Source organism: Gobio gobio, assembly GCF_949357685.1.
Source record: "Gobio gobio genome assembly, chromosome: 10".
Lineage (NCBI taxonomy): Eukaryota > Metazoa > Chordata > Actinopteri > Cypriniformes > Gobionidae > Gobio > Gobio gobio.
In genome coordinates, this window is record NC_137116.1 from 32,857,247 (window position 1) to 32,878,870 (window position 21,624).

The 21,624-nt window shown below is 38.9% G+C and overlaps 1 protein-coding gene across 6 annotated transcripts in view; it reads left to right on the forward strand.

Moving 5' to 3' along the window:
- The window catches only part of pbx3b (pre-B-cell leukemia homeobox 3b), a 92,698-nt gene extending 72,178 nt beyond the window's left edge, over positions 1 to 20,520 (forward strand). For 2 of the 6 annotated variants that reach the window (XM_079826973.1, XM_079826971.1), the window contains exons 3-10: positions 1,454 to 1,695; positions 4,894 to 5,084; positions 6,689 to 6,824; positions 11,757 to 11,922; positions 12,476 to 12,553; positions 12,998 to 13,110; positions 14,065 to 14,154; positions 18,872 to 20,512. In XM_079826973.1, coding sequence (XP_079683099.1) covers positions 1,454 to 1,695; positions 4,894 to 5,084; positions 6,689 to 6,824; positions 11,757 to 11,922; positions 12,476 to 12,553; positions 12,998 to 13,110; positions 14,065 to 14,154; positions 18,872 to 18,964 — 1,109 coding nt within the window. In that variant the 3' untranslated portion in view covers positions 18,965 to 20,512. Of the gene's footprint in view, positions 1 to 1,453; positions 1,696 to 4,893; positions 5,085 to 6,688; positions 6,825 to 8,669; positions 8,700 to 11,756; positions 11,923 to 12,475; positions 12,554 to 12,997; positions 13,111 to 14,064; positions 14,155 to 18,871 lie in introns of all 6 variants that reach the window. The other 4 variants (XM_079826970.1, XM_079826972.1, XM_079826974.1 and 1 more) reach the window with 4 other exon arrangements.
- The last annotated feature ends 1,104 nt before the right edge of the window (positions 20,521 to 21,624 follow it).

The following is a 21,624-nucleotide window of genomic DNA, read 5'->3' on the forward strand; positions in this document are numbered from 1 at the left end:
TCAAAAAGGTACAAGAACTGTGATCAGAGCAGCTCTAGATACAAAGGACGTTCCTTATGACTAACGTCACTACTACTATGAAAGTAGAAGTAGCGTGTCCCTACAACAAAGACAGACGGCCGCAGCCTTCTGCATATTCTTCTTCTTAAAGGCACCATTACAAATACATGTTAAGATTAAATCGTTTGATTAAAATCTTTCACAAAAAGAACTTTTTCTGCTTCATTATTCTCCTATATGAATGGAATTCATTATGCAAACACAGAGAGAGAGAGATAGAGGCAAGCATGATGAGGAAGTTTGTAATCAATCTTAATGGCTCTTTACTGCTCTGAGGTTCATTATGAATATCAGGCAAACACAATGAGCTATCTTTCACCCTCGTATCGATTGCTATGCAAATTTACATACATTTCAAGCAGCCTTGCCTCTGCGGAGAGTAGAACCGGGTTGTATAATAAAACAGTTTGTTAACAACAAAACATAACGGCACTTGTGAGAACACTTTCTGCTCATTATTACGCCGCACTCGTGATTTCGGACCAGCAGGCGAGCGCGCTCAGACACATGTACATGCACGTCTTTCTGTTTAGCATCGCCTCAGCGTGGAGAGGTGCCATCACGCTGTTGAGTGTGTGTCAGTCGGTGAGTGTCCCTGTCATGTATGGCTGTGAGTACACACACCGTGTGTGCAGTGTGCTGTGAAAATTCGAGAAGGCAGCACTGCAAAACAGAGGAAAAACAAATTCGTACCTACGGGCCTTTTCAGCACTCTCGCAATACCCCCAGCACCCTGATCCGTCTCACTTTAACTCAAGCATAGCGATGGGCCAGAGTGGACGACGTATTTTTACTCTAATACAGTCTGGAGTTATTTTCGCCTGTTGTGACAGATAGTGGTATTTGCTGCCAGAGACAGAGGCTTGATTGCAGAGCTCACAACCCGTGTGATAGTACGTCAATGATTAACGCCTATATGAAATTCAATCATTCGTCAATAATTAATTCACTCTGTCATCATTCGCAGCTCATGAGGGCACCAGACAGGCACAAGCGAAGCAGTATATGTCTTTACATTATCTTCGCTTTTTCAAAAGCACCAAGAACGTGTTGCTGGACAGTTGATGCATTTCTTTACAAAAATAGTTTTTTCAAGGGTTTTAGTGGTCATATGCTTAAAGGGATATTGGTTTGTCATCATTTACTCGCCCTCATGTCGTTCGTAACCTCTATGGCCATTATAAGATGTCAATAGGGTCAAATGTAGTTTTGGGCCCAAATGACTTTAATTCTAGGAACAAAAACATTCCTCAAAATATTGCATTTTGTATTCCACCAAAGAAATAAAGTCATACCTCTTGTATGATAAATTGATTTAAGATTGTTAAAAGCCATTGTGGTCTCACTTCTATCTTGTCATGTCACTGACCAATCTCTTCATTTTGTTTATCAGGTCTAAGTATCCGCGGGGCTCAGGAAGAGGACCCACCCGATCCACAGCTGATGCGTCTTGACAACATGCTTCTGGCAGAGGGTGTGTCAGGACCGGAGAAGGGCGGAGGATCGGCAGCGGCGGCAGCGGCAGCAGCAGCAGCCGGCAGTCCCACTGACAACTCCATTGAGCACTCTGACTACAGAGCCAAACTCTCCCAGATCAGACAGATCTACCACACCGAGCTGGAGAAATATGAGCAGGTGAATAAGGCCAGCAAGGCATTATCAGCTTGCAATGAATATTTTGGTCAAACTTTAGATTAGGATCCAATTCCCAAATTGATCTATTAACAACGACTTTTGCCTCAATAAACTCCTAATTACTGCTTATTAATGGTTAAAAAGGTAGTTGTTCAGTTGGGTAGAATTAAGGGATGAAGAATATGGTCATGAGAATAAGGAATTAATATGTGCTTTATAAATACTAATAAACATCCAATGTCCTAGTAATATGCATGCTAATAATCAACTAGTTAAAAGTGAGAATTGGACCCTAAACTTAAGTGTTACCAATATTTTCTCATTGAACGTCCTGTATGAAAAAAAGAAAATAATTAAAACCATTTAAAAAAAGAAATGTCAAGTTTATTAAGTAAGGCATTTGCATGCTTTATAAATGCAGTGTATATATATATATATATATATATATATATATATACACTGCATTTATATATATATATATATATATATATATATATATATATATATATATATATATATATATATATATATATATATATATATATATATATATATATATATATATATATATATATATATATATATATATATATATATATATATATATGTATTATAATTTATTGAAAAAAAGTAAATTTAATTACCTTCAAATAATACATTTTCTACATGTCTGAATGGGGCTAGTTCGGACTAAATTTATATTATGTATTATATACATATACAGTGGTGGCCAAAAGTATTAGAACACCAGACAGATCTGAAAATATTGACTTCCTTTTTTTTTGCTTCCAAAACGATTTAATTTCATAATGTTCATGAAACATGCAGATGGTTGCTCTGACCATCAAATATCAGATGAAGTGAGTCGTACTGTTTTTATCCACTTTAAACGTTACTATTTGGTATGTCCACCTTTTGCAGCAAATACAGCATCACATCTCTCTGGCATAGTGTCAGTATATTTCCTCTGAGAACTTCAACACTAATGTTATCCCATGCCTTCTGCAACTGAAGCCAAAGGCTTTCCTTTGAATGAACAATAGACCTGTCCAGTTTATTTTCCAACTCGCCCCAAATGTGCTCCATGGGGTTGAGGTCCGGACTTTGAGGGGGCCAGTCCATCATTTTCAATGTTCCAGAAGATTCCTTCGGTCGCAGGTAGTTCCGGCAATATTTAGAATAATGTTTCGGGTCATTGTCCTCTTGGAAAATAAATCCTGGCCTAATAAGACGACTCCTTGATGCCAAGTGTTCTAATAATTTTGGCCACCACTGCAAATGCGCCAACCGATGGCGATGACGGTTAGCAATAGTGTACCATATATTGGCCTTTACATTGCTTATATATTTTTTGTTTGTTTTGATTGCAACAACACGACTCAGGTCGATTTTAATGACAAAAACAAATAATGTAGCATTTCATTTACAAATAACTAAAGCCTAAAACCTTTTCCAGCCTTGTAAGCACTGAAAACGCATATCTAGTTGTTACGAAGCCCAACCCGATTATGTGATATAGAGCCAAGAATAATATAAAATAACTTTTTATCTGCATTCACACATTTACATTGATCCTACGAGTGTGAATAATCCCAGCTTGGTGCTCTGTCTGAATAGATGTTTTCCACTAAAGCTTAATTGACAGGTTTAAAGGGAGACCTGGAGGCCTTCATCTGAACTGAAGGTGTCAGAGGTCTAAACCTGAGCAAGCATTTTGCATTTTACAGTCCTGTCTATCATGATTAAGATTGAGGGCAGATGTGATTTATGGTGGTATTCAGGCATTAGGACATCTTCAACTTACCTGACCCCTGAACAGCGGTAGTCTAGACATCCTCTTATAAATATTGAGCAGACGCTTTTAGTTACAGTGTGGAGAGCAGCCTCTGATTGCATAGTGCATTTGAGAGTGTCGCTATGCAGGACTGGCTGCTTCATTGAGGTCATGTATTGATTCTTTAATGGAGCTGACATTAATTTTTGATTCAGCGCTTTAGTTATTTTCCTCATAATAAAGGACAAGTTGAACGAGGGCCTTTCGATCATCTTTTTTATGTTACGATATAGTTAACATGCTACATGTTTTGAGGAGATGCCTAGAAAAATGTAAATTGTATAGATACTAATTTTTTTAATGATTGAGATGTGTACACTCATGTATTCATGGAAGAACATTCAAATATCTTATTGCTTTTTACTTGATGGTTACAGCCCATGACATTTTCAGTCATTAAAATCAAACTTTCGTTTCAAACCATATGAAAACAAGGAGTACATCTCTAAGAACTTTACTAGATTTTTCTACTGTATTTTTCCCGGTTTCTTTATCGCGGTCACTCTTATTTGTCACTGATCCCTCTACTGTTGTACGTTTCACAGAAAACAATAAAGAATGGTTGAGTGAACACTTTTATTTGTAAATAACAATCCTCTTAATATGATATGGAAGTTGTTTGGCTGATGGCTTAGCCGGCCAATGGGCTCAATTAGTCTGATTAACTTGCAAGCGTTTAAAAAGGGAGCATGTGAATATGGTGGCTCAACCCTTTCACCCAGAGTAAATGCATCTTTCTTAAGGGTTCCCCATTTTAATAATCTAAATGTAAATACTTAACGAATTTTACTCCGAGTAATGAGCTAAAGTGTGCACTACCTAAATTAGTTATTCTAATTAATCATGTATGAACCACTGCTTTAACGAAAAGCTGTTTAAATTCTACAGCGCTGGGCAGGTGCCAAATTGCAAATCGGCATTTGCATTCATAGATGACTTCACCTATTAAGCCGTTCAAGTCCTCAGCAGCACTACAAACAGTATGGATGCTGTTTTTTCCGTGCTTTCAAGAGCAGCAGCTTTGAACTTGCTTCAAAAATTGCTGATTGCTGCTCCAGAGAGCTTCAAACGAATGCAGTTGAACTGATGTGCTTCTTTTGCCGAATAACGTCAAAGAGCATTTCTGTCACTGTGCTGAGTATATAATGATTTTAAAAAGATTAATTCAATCTCTAGGATGTTTTTTTTGGATTGTAGGTAAGGACATGATGACGGAATTGTATATTCATAAATGATTACATGTAGTCTCAGTAGCGGGTCCAACAGATTTCAGAGTAATTTAGTTTTGCGTAATGCATTTTACACCTACATCCTCATTCTGAATAAAAGCTGTGTCCTCAGATTACATTTTTCTTTCTCCACAGGCATGTAATGAGTTCACCACCCACGTCATGAACCTGTTGAGGGAGCAGTCTCGCACACGACCCATCTCGCCCAAAGAGATCGAGCGCATGGTCAGCATCATCCATCGCAAATTCAGCTCCATCCAAATGCAGCTTAAACAGAGCACCTGTGAGGCCGTCATGATCTTGAGGTCCCGCTTCCTTGATGCCAGGTTAGTATCCATATGTGTGGTCTGTCTACATAAATTCTAGTACATGTAATTACAAATGATTCTCAGTTGTATTTGAAAGAATCCATATTCTGCTATATGCAAGAAAGTGATGATTAGATAATATGATTTCAAGTTAACCATCAAATATGATGGGCCAAAATGTATTTAGGTTGTGGTCACATTTATAGTTTTTTAGTGAAATTTTGGAGTTGAATCCAGTCATATTAATAAGAAATCTGTTCAATTGGACATTTCATGCTCATGTTCAAGTTGGTCATGCGGATTCACCCATAGTCTTAAAGAGACTTCTGTGTTAGCGGTGCTTCATGCATTACTACACTGTAGACAATGGACCTTTTTTGTGCCTGTGAAGCTTCATCAAAATTTCACTAGTGTGACTGCACCTTCAAGCACACTTAAACATTTATAAATGTCATTGCATTATATAACAAAATATCAAACCAAGTGATATTTATTTTAAAGATAAATAGCTATTTGTTCAAAACAAAGACAAAAAGTTTCATAATTCCACTAAAAGGAACTGTGGATTAGTTTTATTGTTTTAAAAGTGATGGCTTAGAAAAGTGAAGCTTGCTCTGAAAAAATCTCTAGCATCATTGCCACTGTTTTATATTGTATTTACATAATGAAATTCAGACATTAAGTACAACTTAATTGTTCAAATACTTTTTGGTGCCATTGTTACTTGAAGTAGGAACAGTTTTTACCTTAATTTTGAGTTCAATTGACCTTTAACCTGTGCAAACAGGGTTCAGGCACCTGTTATCAGTCGGGCACAATAACACATTCAACATTATTTAACCATTAGCGGTTAAGATGTGGTGTTGCCAAGACAAGGGGCTGGTTTTTGAGCCTAGAGGCCATCCACTAAACACAGTCATACTAAGCACCTGAAAGCAGTTAAGAGTTTTATAGAGTGGAAATGAAGTCATTTGCGTTTGGTGGGTAGGAGGTCATCGGCAGGTGGTCTAGATTACTGTAATCACAAACAGTTGGTAGAGGGGATCTGGAGAGGCGTAGAGGGGAGAGAAATGATGCAGTGAACACGAGAAAAGAACGGATGAGGTCTCGAGGAGAACGCTCAAGTGAAGCGGAAGCACAATCATTTGGCCGGCCACTCGTGTGAAAGGCATTAAACAAGGCGAGAGAAAGAAGCCAGCGCTTAACTGTGGCGGGGTGGGTCACAGTGAGTGGCGGTAAGTGCAACTCCATCAGGCCCTGCCCAAGTACTTGAGGAACAGTGTTCAGCTGGCCATGGCCTGATTTCCCTAATGTCCCAAGATACAGCTCCGACTGGGAATGCTTGAGCACCTCTAAACGCCCCCATCAGAGTGAAAGAGAGGGAGAAAGAGAGAGGAAAGCTCGCTGCTCTAAACACTGAACATTTCACGCTTCACTTAGAGCTCAACCGATAACATAACAACTCGCCAATTGTGTGTCTACATATGTATTCTGATAATAGCCATCCTGACTTCATTTCCTGCCAGCAGCTTCATTATGAGTTTGGCCATCACACATGGTTTTATTTGAGTTTCTCTAATTGCCTTCCTCCTCTTGTTTCCATCCTGCTTGTCCGACTGCAGACGGAAAAGGCGGAACTTCAGCAAGCAGGCGACCGAGATCCTGAATGAGTATTTTTACTCGCATCTTAGTAACCCTTACCCTAGCGAAGAGGCCAAAGAGGAGCTGGCGAAGAAGTGCAGCATAACAGTATCCCAGGTGAGACCACACCACCTATCCATGTAGCACATGCCCCATTTTAGTTGGATAGACTGGAAAGAATGACTAATGACAGATCAAAGCCTGAAGACTTAAATTCCCCAAACACAGGGTTTAATTAGGTAAATCCAATGTCGTCCCTGTTAAAAATGCATTTTAAAACAGTCTAAGATATTGTGCAGGTCTATCCTGGTCTTAGTTGGTTTAAGATGGTCCTTCAGCCCAGCTAAGCTGGTCTTCGGCTGGTCTAGAACAGGCATCTTCAACCCTGCTCTTAGACCTGCAGAGTTTAGTTCCAACCTGCTCCAACACATATGCTTCAAATTTTGAATTGACGGCCCTAAAGACCTTGACCTTGGCGGTCACACTACAGTTTTCGATCCATTGACATCTGTTTATCCACATGCGAATGCAGGAGATAGGAAATGCTGGCTCATGTGAATTTCACTGCTTTCCAAAGTTCAAGTTTGGTGAATTCTGCTCTGCAAATTCGTATCATGCGAAGACGTGTGACCAATAGAAGACTGATAAGATAGAAGATTGAGCTCAATTAAAAGAACGCAAACTTTAAATCTGCATGATTGTGGAGTGCAGTAAAGTGGAGTAGACTGCATATTGTTTACACTTTTGATGTATTATATGTTGAATTGTGTTTTTTTTTTAAATGCTACAGAGTGTGACATCAAACGACCGCTGCAGTGTCTATAGAAATGTTTCTCAAAGTCTAGTGTGTCCACGGCTTAAAGTTGGAGCTAAACTCTGCAGGACAGTGGGTCTCCAGGAGCAGGGTTGAAGACCCCTGGTCTAGCTGGTCTCCCATCCTGGCTAAGCTGAAACTCAGCTGCTTGACATGGTTGGCCAGTTGGTCTCCTAGCCTGACCAGCTGAAAAGTGCCCAAGACCCCTCTAAAATGGATTGACAGGCTTTGAGACCATCAAACCATCTTAGGCTATGTTAAGTTTTTTATAGCAGGGTAGTACCATAATCTAGGCTAACAGCAGCTAATTGGCAAGGCTACGTCAGATTAGGCAAACAAAGGCCCTGTCTCAAATGGTGCACTCAAATGTGGACTTATGGTCTCTTGACCTTTGCTCGTATGGTGTCCAGTTTGTCATTTTAGGTTTCCAAACCTACCCAGGCACCTTCTTTGCAGCTGCTATGCATCCTTGAATATTACCCAGCAGCCCATGCGGCAAAGTATGGACTCGGAGGAAGATCGCGAGGGCTAAGGGTGCCATTTGGGACAGGGCCAAGATTGATCACACCAGAAAGACTCTTCAGCGTACACTCTCTCATTGTCCTCTTCTTTCCTCTCGTCACTGTCTAGCATGCATACCTGTTTGCTCTAACACATCAGTCTGATACTTCCACTGAGCTGAGTCTCAAGCAGGGCCTGAAGACACAGCGTGTACCCTGTTGTGGATGGATGCCACAGTTTGTGGTGATCTGTGTCAGTCATTGTGTTTTAGAGTAAATGTGTGCGCACATGTGAGTGAATGTGTGTTGGAGAGAAAGAAGAGGGACAAACTTTTAGTCGCACAGTGTGATTCGTTATCGCAAAGCAATTAAGAGTATAGTGTTTTCCCACTCTAATAGCTAAATTCAGAATCCACCTGAAGGCAAGAGTACCCACCCACACCCATCTCCCCACAGACAAAACTCTTTTCCTTTTTTCAAATTGTCACAGAGGTGGTCAAGGAAAATGTGTACTGTTAACCTATTGGTTTTAGAGCATATTTGCATACTCTGTGATGTAATAAATGTTTATTTTTTCTCTGTGGGGAGGGGCTTATGGAGGGTTGTTCAGAGTCAGATCCTGTAAAAGCCATTCTTTTTTGCCTTCAGGGGGTGGGAACCACCATCACAGTGGCACAGGTATGTCATGACTTCTGCTCCACTTTTTTTTGTGCCATTTGTTTTTCTTTATTGTTGATTTTTGCTTTATTCTGTCACCCCTTTATGTGTGTTCACTTATACCTTAGAACATGTTAAGATATACTCAGCACTCTGTTCCCCAAAAGTCTACCTTTTCTGCACTTACTGACAACAAATCTGCACACTGAATAAGTGTCGAATGGGACTATATTTGGAGTGCTCAGTAATCAAATGTAATATACATATACACACCCCCTTCACTCTTCCCCAGAGAATTTCACTCGATTGTCAAACTTCTAAAAGTATGTGTCCCTTTTGATTGTGTTATGTCTTGTCATTGTATATTTTGACATGCCTGTGATAGACATTTACCCCACATCGTATTTAATAAGTGTGTTCTGCATATGTTCAGGGACGTAATTTTTTATATACATATTAAGAAATATATTTTATTAAATTAATAATTTGCTGGAGGATTTTGTTTTTCAAATTGAGAGTTAAAGTTTATATTTTTTTAATTAAAAAAAAGGTTAAACATTTTTGCAATGTACTTAAAAATAAATAGGAGCAGGGTTGAAGACCCCTGATATATATTTACATTTCTAAGGTAGTACGATTTTTTCACTCTTGTTGTAACAAATTCTAGAACATGTATATCCCAGAGACTGCCTGCTTTGCCTTTTTCCCTGTATCTGAGACATGTGCTGATTAGAAGTGATGTGTGGTGTTAATGGTACTGTTGATGAAATTTAGTCGCCTTTATCAGGCACCACTTCACTCAGTGCACAGAATCAACCTCATTATCTGGGCACGATCTCTGTGCATGTGCACTGCTCTGCCTTCTAAATGAGCACCATGGCATACTGGGTCACAAGATGCTTTTTTTGAAAGAGTTTTCATAACAACTATGATTTTAGGCACTGAGTCTAGAGGGGATAACGTGCACCCTGCAAATGAGCAGGCACAAAGTGTGGTGCCCATCACCCAATTAAGTGCTGTTCTTCCGCTTCGATCTTCCTGCGGTTCAAACGAACGACACTTATCAATATTTCAGCTCATTATACATGTAGCAGAGCTCTGCCTCAGGTTAATGTGTTAACTATTAATGCAGACCGCTTCATTATTGATAATATCAGCAGCCCTGGCCACTGCAACCACCCCTGACAGGGAGTGTGCATGTGCGCGCGTGTGTGTGTGTGTGTGTGTGTGTGTGTGTGTGTGATGATGATGCCAGAAGTCTGAGTCTCCATTTAAGCTCCACTCTCAGCAAGAGAAGCAGTATAAATCGGGAGGTATTGAGACCTGGGTAAGATCATCCATCCCATTTCAGTGACACTAGTGGTGTATTGACCCAAGCTTGGTAAGGAAGTAGTGGTGAATTATTTACTACACCCACACAGGCTTTCTTCTCCATTGGTTTAAAGCAAATAAACCAGGTTTTGGGTTCCAGGCATAGAAGTCTACTGCATCTCTAGTCTAGGGTGTCCTCGCATAAATATGAAGAAGAAATATGCAGTGAAGTAGATTACATTACATTAGTATTTAAACATTTTTGTCAAGTGAAAGCCATTTTTTAAATATATGAATACTGAGATTACATTTGAGACTTCTTATACTATATTTTTAAATGAATTCTTATTTTCAACCTCTCGGACAACCTTATTTGTTATTGACTCATATAGCGCTCAGTTGATTCTAAAGGCAAAAGAAACAGCAAAATAGAAAACAACCATTTAAATGAGTTATGTGTTGTTTTGTTAAAATATGAAACGTTAGGGTTAGGAACAGCTAAGTTTAAGAAGACTCTGCATGGCTTTTTTTTCCATGGCCTTAAACTGCTTCATAAGCAGGTTAAGTAAAAAGGATGACGGCTAGTGCTTTCATTGCTTCCAATTAAACCTTGCTTGTTAGTTTAACCTCTAGGTAAACCCATCAAACAATTGATGTTAAGGCAAAAGCCTGCCAACGGTGGTGGCTTCAGCCGAATGGTCATTAATTTTAATTGCCTAGATATTAAAGATTTAGAAGCGCAGAGGCATGGTGGGGGTAGAAATGATCTGATGTCATGTAAATTCAGCGGCTGTAGCATAGTGTGGCTCGGGCTGCTGGAGATATTAAAATGGAAGCAGAGAGGTGGAAATTAAATAAAGCATCATTAAGGGGCTGAGGCTCTCTGGTCCTCCAGTCCAGCCAGAGCTGGAATAAGGCAGGAGAGATCGCCACGGCGACAGGCCACCGTAATTTATAGGGCTATTAAGAAACAACCCTTAATCTCTTTATTATTCCACAATTATGCAGTGCTAGCATTTGCACATCTACCACCCCCCATGTGACCCAGATCATATTGTTTTCTAGTTGCTGTTTTAGTAAAATTAGCATTATTGTAATTATTAATGTATTGGGTTGAGGCGGTGTGGCTGCTTTTAGGTGTACTATGTGAGTTGTTGTTATTATTATGTCTATTATTTGTCTTCAGGCAAGAGCACAAAAGTGGTTTTATGCAAAAGAAAAGAACATTAGTGTTATTAAGATGCATAAAAGCCTTGCCTTTGAAATCAAGGCAACCAAATGTATCCAAGTTACCTTTAAAGAAAGGTATTGAAAGTAAAAACAAAAGAAAGTGTTATGCTAAAACTTTTATTGAGAATGTGTTTATTTATTAAATGGGGTCAAAGGTAAGAACAAACACTTTTAAGCAATATCTCTGCTAGCCTTACAAGGTTTGGCATTAGCTACCTGATCCCATAAGCACAACACTGATCCTAATTTTGCCACAAGACGAGCAGCCCCATGTGTGTTGGTTTTGTCTAGAGACAAACAGAGAGCATGTCACGCCTCCATCCGCAATAACGCACAAGCCCTGTCTGATAATCGCTTAATTAGTCTGCATGCCCAGCGGATATTACAGTTGGAGGCTGGGGACTGTGGACTTGATGGACCCAAACATGACATCTTGAAACAATCACTCTGCTCAGTGCACAGTGCTTCGTCTGCATTGACGTCTGACGCCCCCTCCTCTTTTTTTCCCCTTTCCTTTTTTTCCCATCACTCCCACAGGTATCCAACTGGTTCGGCAACAAGAGGATCCGCTACAAAAAAAACATCGGCAAGTTCCAAGAGGAGGCCAACCTATATGCCGCTAAGACAGCCGTGACTGCCGCGCACGCAGCAGCTGCTGCCGTCCAGAATAGTCAGACCAACTCACCTACCACACCCAACTCCGGTAAGCTTGCACCCAAAAACCAACCAGCTGTCCCCTATCTCAGCTTGGTCCCTTCTGAACCTCTGCTCCCTCTGGCACGCTGGTTGGCTGCTGTGACAGTGAGAGGTCCCAGCCTGGGGGATGAGCCTCAATCTCCTGCCTCTGAGACTATACATGCTGAACGAGACGAGCAAAGTCAAGCAGAAACTGTGTGAGCGGGTTGCACATGCTGAATATGTTTGAAGTATTGATGGGTGGGAGGGTGGTGGTGTTGGTGGGTGTAGAAGAGATAATCCTCACCCACTGTTCTCCTTTCTTATCCATAAATGTGACAGTGTTGCCCCTGCTGTGAATTTATGGAAATCTCTTGCTTGGAGCATGTTATGCTCTTAAAGAAATGTACAGTATGGAATAAAAATGAATATTTGATTAGCAGAATGATGCAGTGTCTATCTTAAACTGATGCTCTTCAGACGTAATAAGCTGAAGATTTGACTGTGATATGGACATAGCTTAGACCCTGAGGAGTTGTGGGTAAGCAATTTTTAAGGGGTCCCCTTTTTCTTGCACCCAGGATTCCAGATGAAAGATGAAGAATTTCAGCTGGACTCTGCAGAGAACAAAAACACTCTATTAACCAACATGTTCACTGGTACTGGCCTTTTCCATAAGCTTTTTATTGTCCTTCTTGTCATTGGCATATAATCCCCCTTTTAGAACTAGTCCATTAGAGTAGGTGTAGGTGTGAACCCCCTTGGAAAATGTAGACTTCCAATTCCATATACCATCTCTGTCATTTTTGTGACCCTACATCCCCCCCACCCCCCTGGTTTTTTTGTGGCATTTTTGGTGACCCCGACGTGCCCTTGTAGAGATGTATTGCAACCTAGCCGCCATCCCCATCCCTATCCTTTCATTTCTTCCTTGCTTCTTTTGTCTCTCCTTTTGTTGCTTGCTTTCTGAGCATCACTTCCTAGCGTGGCGTGTGGTGTGCGTATGTCCTCGTACACATTGTGTGTATGTGTGAGTCTGTGATAGCCTCTCTTTCTCTTTCTCATCCTCTCGTTATTCAGCTCCTTACATCTTTCCTTTCTAGGTTCGTCAGGTTCTTTTAACCTCCCAAACTCGGGGGACATGTTCATGAGCATGCAGAATCTGAATGGGGATTCTTACCAAGGGGCACAAGTCGGAGCCAATGTGCAGTCACAGGTAGGCGCTACGCACAGGAACTGGGGCTGTGAACCAGAGCAGACCTGTCAGCTAGCCTACCATCCACATTAAAAACTCAACCCCCTCCCCCTTAAAATACAGAGAGTGAAACAGATTTGATCAACCCCCTCAACAATTAGTCTCATTATAGTCATGGAAGATTAATAAGTAGTCTGGACATGGATGGATATTTCACATTTCCAGTCTAGACCCCCCAAACAAATTACCATATCACAGCCCATAAGAGGTCCTTCTGAATAGACACTCATTATTTACAGCAGTATGCTAGTATATTGATCCTGGAACAGACCCCATATTGTAGTTGATGTTGTGAATGCATTTGGCTCTGACTTGAGCTCTTGGGTTGGTATTGGTTGTATGGTACTGTTCTTTCCTCCAAACCTCTATATCCTTTTCTGTCCCCTGTTCATCGTGATTATCCCATTTTTTTCCATGTTCACATAAGCTTATTTCATTCTCATGTTAAAAGACACCATTTGAAGGAGAGAGAAATAGAGAAGTTAATGTGTATTGAACATTTATCAGTTTCTCGATATCTGCTCGTGCTCTGTTAATGTGTTGTCACATTCTCCTCCAACTGTTGTCATGTGCAAATACTATTGTGTTTTGTAGTAAATTCAAAATCAAAATGATTGCATTCCTTCTTTTTATGTTATTATGTTTCAAGCCTAGAAATAAGAGTAATCATTGCCAGACAGCAATAGAGAGGGGAAACACATATGTTGTCCTAAATGTTGCATATGTATCCCTAACTTCATTTATCTGCATATTCCATTTAGTATGATTGTTTTAGTAACCCACAAAGCCATCCATTTTTTGTTTAAACACCATTGCCTTTGTCTGTTGTCACCATACATCACGGTGTTGATGTTTGCATGTGTTTCTGAAACACAGAATGTTGACAAGCTTGACTTCCTGTTGTGTCCTCTGCAGGTGGATACCCTGCGCCATGTTATCAGTCAGACGGCAGGATACAATGATGCCCTGGGGGGGAATCCCATGTATAGTCCACATGGCTTGAATGTAAGTACAGTCCCAGTCAGCCATTAAGTGCAGTGGAATCATGCAATAATACACTTTCTATATGCATTATAGAGATACTGAGCTAATGTATATATAAATACACATGCATGTATATATTTAAGAAAAAATTGTTATATTTAAATATAGTATAAATTATATAAATAATATATACTTACAGTTATACATGCAAAAATTTCTTAAATATATACATGTATGTGTGTGTATTCAAATATACATAATGGTTATACACAGTACACACACATATAAACACAGTAAACACAAACTTTTAATTAATCGTTTGACCGCCATATATATATTAGTGATGCGCGGGTCGGCTTCTTTTCCAACCCGCGGGTCCCGCTTCTATGAAATTATTTGGCCTGCCCCAGCCTGCACCGCACCATTGTATCTATTTTTACAACCCGCCCCACCCCGCACCCGCAACCATTAAATAGACATACTAGGTATTGTTATGTAAAAGAAAACAGCCTTTATTTCAGCATGAAAGTGCTTGGAAACATCGCCCTGTAAACCGGCAACAACATACGATTATTAGTATGAATATGAACCATAAATCAGGTCATATTAATAACAAGATAATGATAAACATTTTCAACATTTCATTTTCAACAAAACAGCGTTTGTATTCATCTAATAGGCTAAACTATTTTACAGCCTGCACTACATAACCACTGAACAGACATGTTCATCTAGCGTTTTTACGTTCGCTGTGCAAAAAAAGAATGTCATCCACTGTACCGGGGTTTAATCTATTTCGGCAAGACTCCCGCACCTCGTCTTCCATCTTCACTTTTATCGCTCCGTTTTTGTTGTCATGGCTGCTGCTGGCGGCAGGAGCTGCTTGGCGTGCTGCTTTCGTGACGTGTTAAGTGACGCCAAAGGTTTGGGGACATCACACAATTTACGTTGCTACAGGCTTCGTATTGTAAACTTATCAAAGATTCAATAACCTAATAAAATATGAAAATAGATATTCTCAAATATTTAATATAGGCTATAGGGAATTGCACGCAACATACAGGGATTTTTTTTACATTTTGTTTTTAATGACCCATCCCAACCCGTCCCGCAAATAAAGTGACAATTTCTTTCCCCACCCCAACCCGACCCGCCGGTTATGGTTGGTATTTACTTAGAAATGCTGTTGTTAAACTCAGTAATGTGCAGTACATATAGTTATTATAACATAAATTAGAAGGATCTGAGTCAGACAGCAAGAAATCACCATAAATCTAAACTCCACGACAGAGTGATGATTCAGAGGATGACAGGAGTATCTATCCCATAATATGCATAAAGGCAATTTTTTTTAAACAGAAATAAATGATTTGCTCAGTAAAAGCTCAAATGGCTCAAGTATTTGGGAGTGGTGTGAGGAAAATGAGATTCAGAAATATATTAAGTCAGTTTGTTGCCTGTGTAAACAGTTCCTATTACAGTAACCTATAACGTGGTAAGATGAAAAGGCTTTTACTAGTACGTCTTGCCTCTGTTTGCCTGTTTTGCAATGCTTCAAAGAATTTGCAATATCCTTATCAACATGATGAAATATGAAAGTATGATTGCCTGCAGCCGTCTGCAGGCATGAATTTTATCTTCCTTGATGAGGTTTGATATGTTGTTTTTTTCCCCCACCATGCACTGCGTAATCTGAAACCATCAGAGTAAAGACTCATTTATTTGATGAGCGTGAGAGAAGAGTGAGAGAAATACAGACATATATCTTCCTTGAGCTAAACACAGGTTTAGATATTATATCTGTTCATAAAAATATAAACTTGGATGTGTTAGCCTTAATCTAAAAAAGAACTGTGCTGACTGACAATACTTAGTGGCTGCCGAGCTGATAAAATGGGAACTTGTAAACTTTGTCTGGCTTTGTAATATTATCAAATGAGCCAGTAAAATGTGTCTTAAAGACTATTATATATTCCTGATACAAAACAGCTTATTTATCGGTCCAAATGGTCCTTGTACATTATCAAAAAAGACAAACGAGCTTTCCAAAAATGCAAAACAAATCACTTTCTATTGAGAAACAGATGCAATCAGATGGAGGAATAATTTGCAGTGAGGTAATTAATAGAGCATAGCTGTCATATGTGTATTTTCTGATGACTGTTAGAGCTCCATTTGCATGAATTAACTCTAGCAAAGCACACAACGATAAATGTCATAAGTCAAAACGTATGCCTGATTTTTCACAGCAGTGAGGCCCAAACGTGGCAGTGTATCTGTGGCTAATGCTGAGACGGCTGTGTGTCTGTGTGTGTGTGTTTGGAGGCCTCTGTGGCCTGTAGCTGTGCAGATGAAGTGTCAGCCTCTCGCAGGCTCAAACGCCACACTTTCACACTCTCTCACTCTGGTCCACTGCTCAAGTCACTCTATCATTACAACAAGTGTGTGTGTGTGTGTGTGTGTGTGTGTGTGTGTGTGTGTGTGTGTGTGTGTGTGTGTGTGTGTGTGTGTGTGTGTGTGTGTGTGTGTGTGTGTGTGTGTGTGTGTGTTTGTGTGTGTGTGTCAGGCTGAATGCGAGTGATCCATGTCATCAGGGTACAGCAGACTTCCTCATAACGGTCGCGTTTCAGCATCAGTCCAGACATTGTGGCCATAGGAGACTAGCACAATCTATTTATTGACCTGTTCCAGGAACTCGAAATCAGCAAAATCCTAATTCCGCAACTGAACAGTCCCCATACACACACACACACACACACACACACACACACACACACACACACACACACACACACACACACACACACACACACACACACACACACACACACACGCACAGGCACATGCAGAGTCACACACATCTCCCCATGATTTTTATAGAAACACAAACAGATTGTTTTGATAACCAAACACCTCATTAGCAAATTAGCATATGGTAGTAGTTCTAGTTTTACTTCAGGATCCAGATTTTACTTGAAGTGACAATTCCATCAAACGGTCGTTGTAAAATGTTAACCAAAATGTCATTAAATTAAAAAAATATATTATTGTTTACTCTATTAAGACAATGATTCACTGTGTTCATTATTATTATTATTATTATTATTCATTAGTTACTGTATATTAAGCCAATGATTCACCACGATTATTATTATTTTTAAATATTTCATGAGAGCCGGGCGATTTAGTCAGGAGCACTCAGGCGAGCAGGGTGGAGGAAAGGCCTGCACCGTCACTTCCACTCAGCATCCTTCGAGCTTCCCCCCTCACTGCCCCGGCCTCCCTCCCCTTGACTGACATAAAAATATGGAGCGACAAGCTGTCGGCCCACCGCTGAAATCTGATTAGACATTGATTTCAGCAATCGTTCCCATTGGCCACAACGTTTATGTGAATTTGTTTTCTGAGAGCGAGGGAAGCAGGGACCAAGAGAGTGAGAAGCCGATGTGGGTTTAACGTGGCAAGATGGCCGTCAGCATGTCAGACAGTAGATCAGAGGAGACACTCTCTCTTATTAATTTCTTAATGCATTAGTATGCATATGTATGCATGCTTCGCACGTACAAACCAGGATTAGGACACACATTTCACTGCAAGCAGACAAACAAACACAGCCGCACTTAAATTTATGAATACTGGAAATGTATATTCTTTTACATAACAAGTTGCACAAGATTTATGGGATGTCTCATAGTACATATAAATTATATATATATATATATATATATATATATATATATATATATATATATATATATATATATATATATATATAATAGCTAATTCATATTTTTGTTTTGTTTTGAATATTTTCATATTGTAATAATTTCAGTTACTCTCCAAATTAATGTAGAAACAACTTAAAGATTTAAAGTATATTTAAAATTTTTGTTGTAATGGCATCTTTTTTATGAATGAAGGCCAATATCACTGATACTAATACTACTACTGATGTCTCTATGAAATAGATTATTTTTTAAAAAACATTAATGGTACAGTATAACTGAAAGCTATCAATTTCAACATTTATTAAGCTTTTTTCAGTGAACTTAAAACAATCTTCACATAAACCCATTATAATAAATGTCATATTTACCTGTGGCTTCCTACCTGTTAGACATATGCAGAAATTGAATAGTCATCAAACTTTCTTAACTGTTTGGCAAAAGTAAAGGCTCTTTGACACCAAAAGTGAAATGACACAGTAGAAGAATGTTCAACACTCTTACTGAAAAAAGAAACACAAATGTGCTGTTTATATAAAGTCATTTTATGCTGATTAGTATGGCTAAATTGGATAATCAGAGGTCAGCAGCAAAGACACTGAGACCAATTGCATAAACTATAATTGTGTTAACATATTTCTGCAGTTGGCATTTCACTGTTTTGTTCATTTTGAGGAATATTGTATCTGCTTTTGTGCTAATGAGATGAGTAAATGCATGCTCACATTTAGTCCAGAACTACAATAACCATTATGTTCACACACCGCACACAACACCTCTGCACTTACTCCCGATTTCTGTCAATATGGGGACAGAAGAGGTGTCAGTCAATAAATGGGAAAGCAAAACAACTGGAGTTACTTATTTGAAAAAGTAACTTTTGTTCAAAATGTAAAAGTAACGTTACTTTACTTGTTACTTGATAAAAGGATTTTGATTATGTAACTCGAGTAATGCGTTACCCCCAACACTGTTAATAACATTTCTTTTATTTTTCCCTGTTTTGTTTTTAGGGTAATGGGGGATGGCAGGATGCTACGACTCCGTCCTCTGTGATCTCCCCTACAGAAGGCCCTGGTAGTGTGCACTCTGATACCTCGAACTGATCTCCTCATTGACACGGCCCCTTCTCAAGCTGTGGATAACCAATCACAGAACTACAAAACCACAGACTGACCAATCAGAGACACAGAATAAACTCTCACAGCTAATCCAGAAACATCCTCATGGAATCATCCACAGTACTTTTCCACAGTGTTTTGGAAGCTGGACATTTCTTAGCCGTAACATCAGTCCACTGCAGTTTTTACTAACAATCTCTCCTCCAATCATGTTAAACCAATATGTTTCTTTTATCATTTGAAGTGTACAAGCTTAAACTGTTTTTCTTTTTTTCTTTTTGGGTTCATAACCCCTCTCCATTGTTCTAACCGACTGTCGGCAAAGCTTTAGTGCAGGAATACAACTGATACTTACAAAGGTATATTCATATGATGCTAACCGATGCATTTAACAGGGCTAAATGCTATAGAAGGCAGCTTGGGGAACTCATTGGTGATTTTTTTTATTAATGTCACACCTAGCAATGACCTAAACAGTACCACGTACGAAAGGCAATCCACTCCATTTTGGGGGGTGATTTTTAAATGCCTGGCAATTTATGTCTTTTTTTAAAAACACAAAACATAATTAATATTCAGTCCACTACAATTATTGTAGACATAAAAAGGAAATATGGGTCATCTTGTTGGATGCTTTTCTGGCAATTTTCCATTCAAAAACATTCTTGTATATGACATAGCTTGAGAGTATTTATACATCTCACAAATAAATACTCAGCTTTATTACCTCATTGAAACTCATAGAAAACCAATAGATTTAAAACATTTCTTTAGCTTATAGTGCTCTCACTGACTACCTCTCAACAAAATCACAACCACCGTTTTTGTCTATTACTTTCTGTCATTCTTTTTTTGTCTTTTTTAAATACATTTTTTTACTTTTGTTAGTTTGGATCGGTTCCATCTTGTAAGAAATTTGCTCTCTCTGTCTCTCGCTCTTTATGTAATCTAATGTATATTTTAACCTTCTAAGAAAACTAAGTTGCTTTGTTGCAACTTTTAAAATTAAAAAAATTTAAAAAGAACCATAATATTAATAATACGAATAACACGGAGAATATGGAGAGTACAGTGGCTGTTGGAGGGGGATTTTGTGCTGGATCTCGGGGGAAGGAACAGGGAGGGGAAATACGATCATAGAATTAACACCAAACAGTAAAACTGTTGTAAATACTGAAGAACATTTTGAATGTTGCTCATCTTGTTACTAATTCATGCAAAAAATAAATAAAAAATTAATAAATAAAAACCCATGACTAAAAAAAAGAAAACCTGTAATGCATAGAGGTTTCAGTATTCAGAATTGTACATTTCAAACCCTGTGTGACAGGGTTCCGACTTTCTTTCTCTTTTTTTGTATCGTATGTGATTCTGAAACTGATAAAAAAAGTCATACAAAATTTATTTGTGGCAGTGGTTCTAATGTATTAAAGATGTTTAGTGTTTCTTTCTAACCAGACTACACCCTGGACTGAAAAGTCTTCCTTGTGGTAGTTATGTGTAATTTCAAACATGAATAAACTGTTTTCCTTTCATGACAGTTATTTGTTTTTATTGCACTTGATGTGATGATGCTAATAATAATAATGACAATATACTGTAATCAGATTTGTAATTGATTAAAATTATTACACTGATGTACATGCTTTAGTATTACATACATTAGCACAAACATGTATTTTTTTGTATGAAAACAATTGTACTTCTGTTATATGTGCACACATGTGGTTCCATGCTCCTCAAAAAACAAGTTCTTGTTCATTTGCATGAATACCTCTTCATGCCAGTTTCAACAAAGTGAGAGATTTATTCTCCTCCAACGCGCATGTATCAAATCAAGCACACACGCCGAACTAAACACAACACCCCATTTTGCTAACGCGTAAGTGCTTGTGTCACATTACTTAGACAATCATACGCCAATATCTTAAATGCATTAGTACACGTCTATGCAAACCACACATGCGCATGACAGAGCTTCTAAGAAGAATTGACAGTCCCCTCATAGAAAGCATGGTTCCCCCCGCAGGCTTGTTCTCTGTCAAAGAGAAAGAGAGGGATTTTAGCATAGAGAGGGCTGCTGGGGCCAAATGAATTATTTGGTTTGATAGGGATCCATGGAACAGCTTGTGAGAAGCTATTCCATGTGGCATGGCGACATGTGACAAGATTGCATTAATAGTACTAATTGTTGCCTGAGCCCTTTGACAAATGCAACTAAATTAATAGCTTCCTTTAATTGGCCTGTTTGTGAATTCGCACTCCAGCCAAAATCCGCTTTTTTTTTTACAAATAAACAGGATGTGATCTGTATACAATGAGTCAAGCTTGAGCTTCCTATGGGAGCCTGGCATTATAGAGAATGGATAAAGGCTCATTCTATTTAAAACACAAGGAAAAAAGCGGAAAAAATGGAACACATGCAGCTCTTTAAAAATAAAATAATAATAGTGACAGTTTGTGATGAGGCCTTGTGGTTGGTATACATTGCATAGGTTATGAGTGAACATATACTGTATTCAGTAGACAGCATCAGTGATTATAATGGGTTCTATTTTCGTCTTTATTTTGATAGTCCCTTTAACACATTCTGTTTACTATAAGTAAAGTTGCACCTACATGTCTACTAACTCTCATTAAAGTGT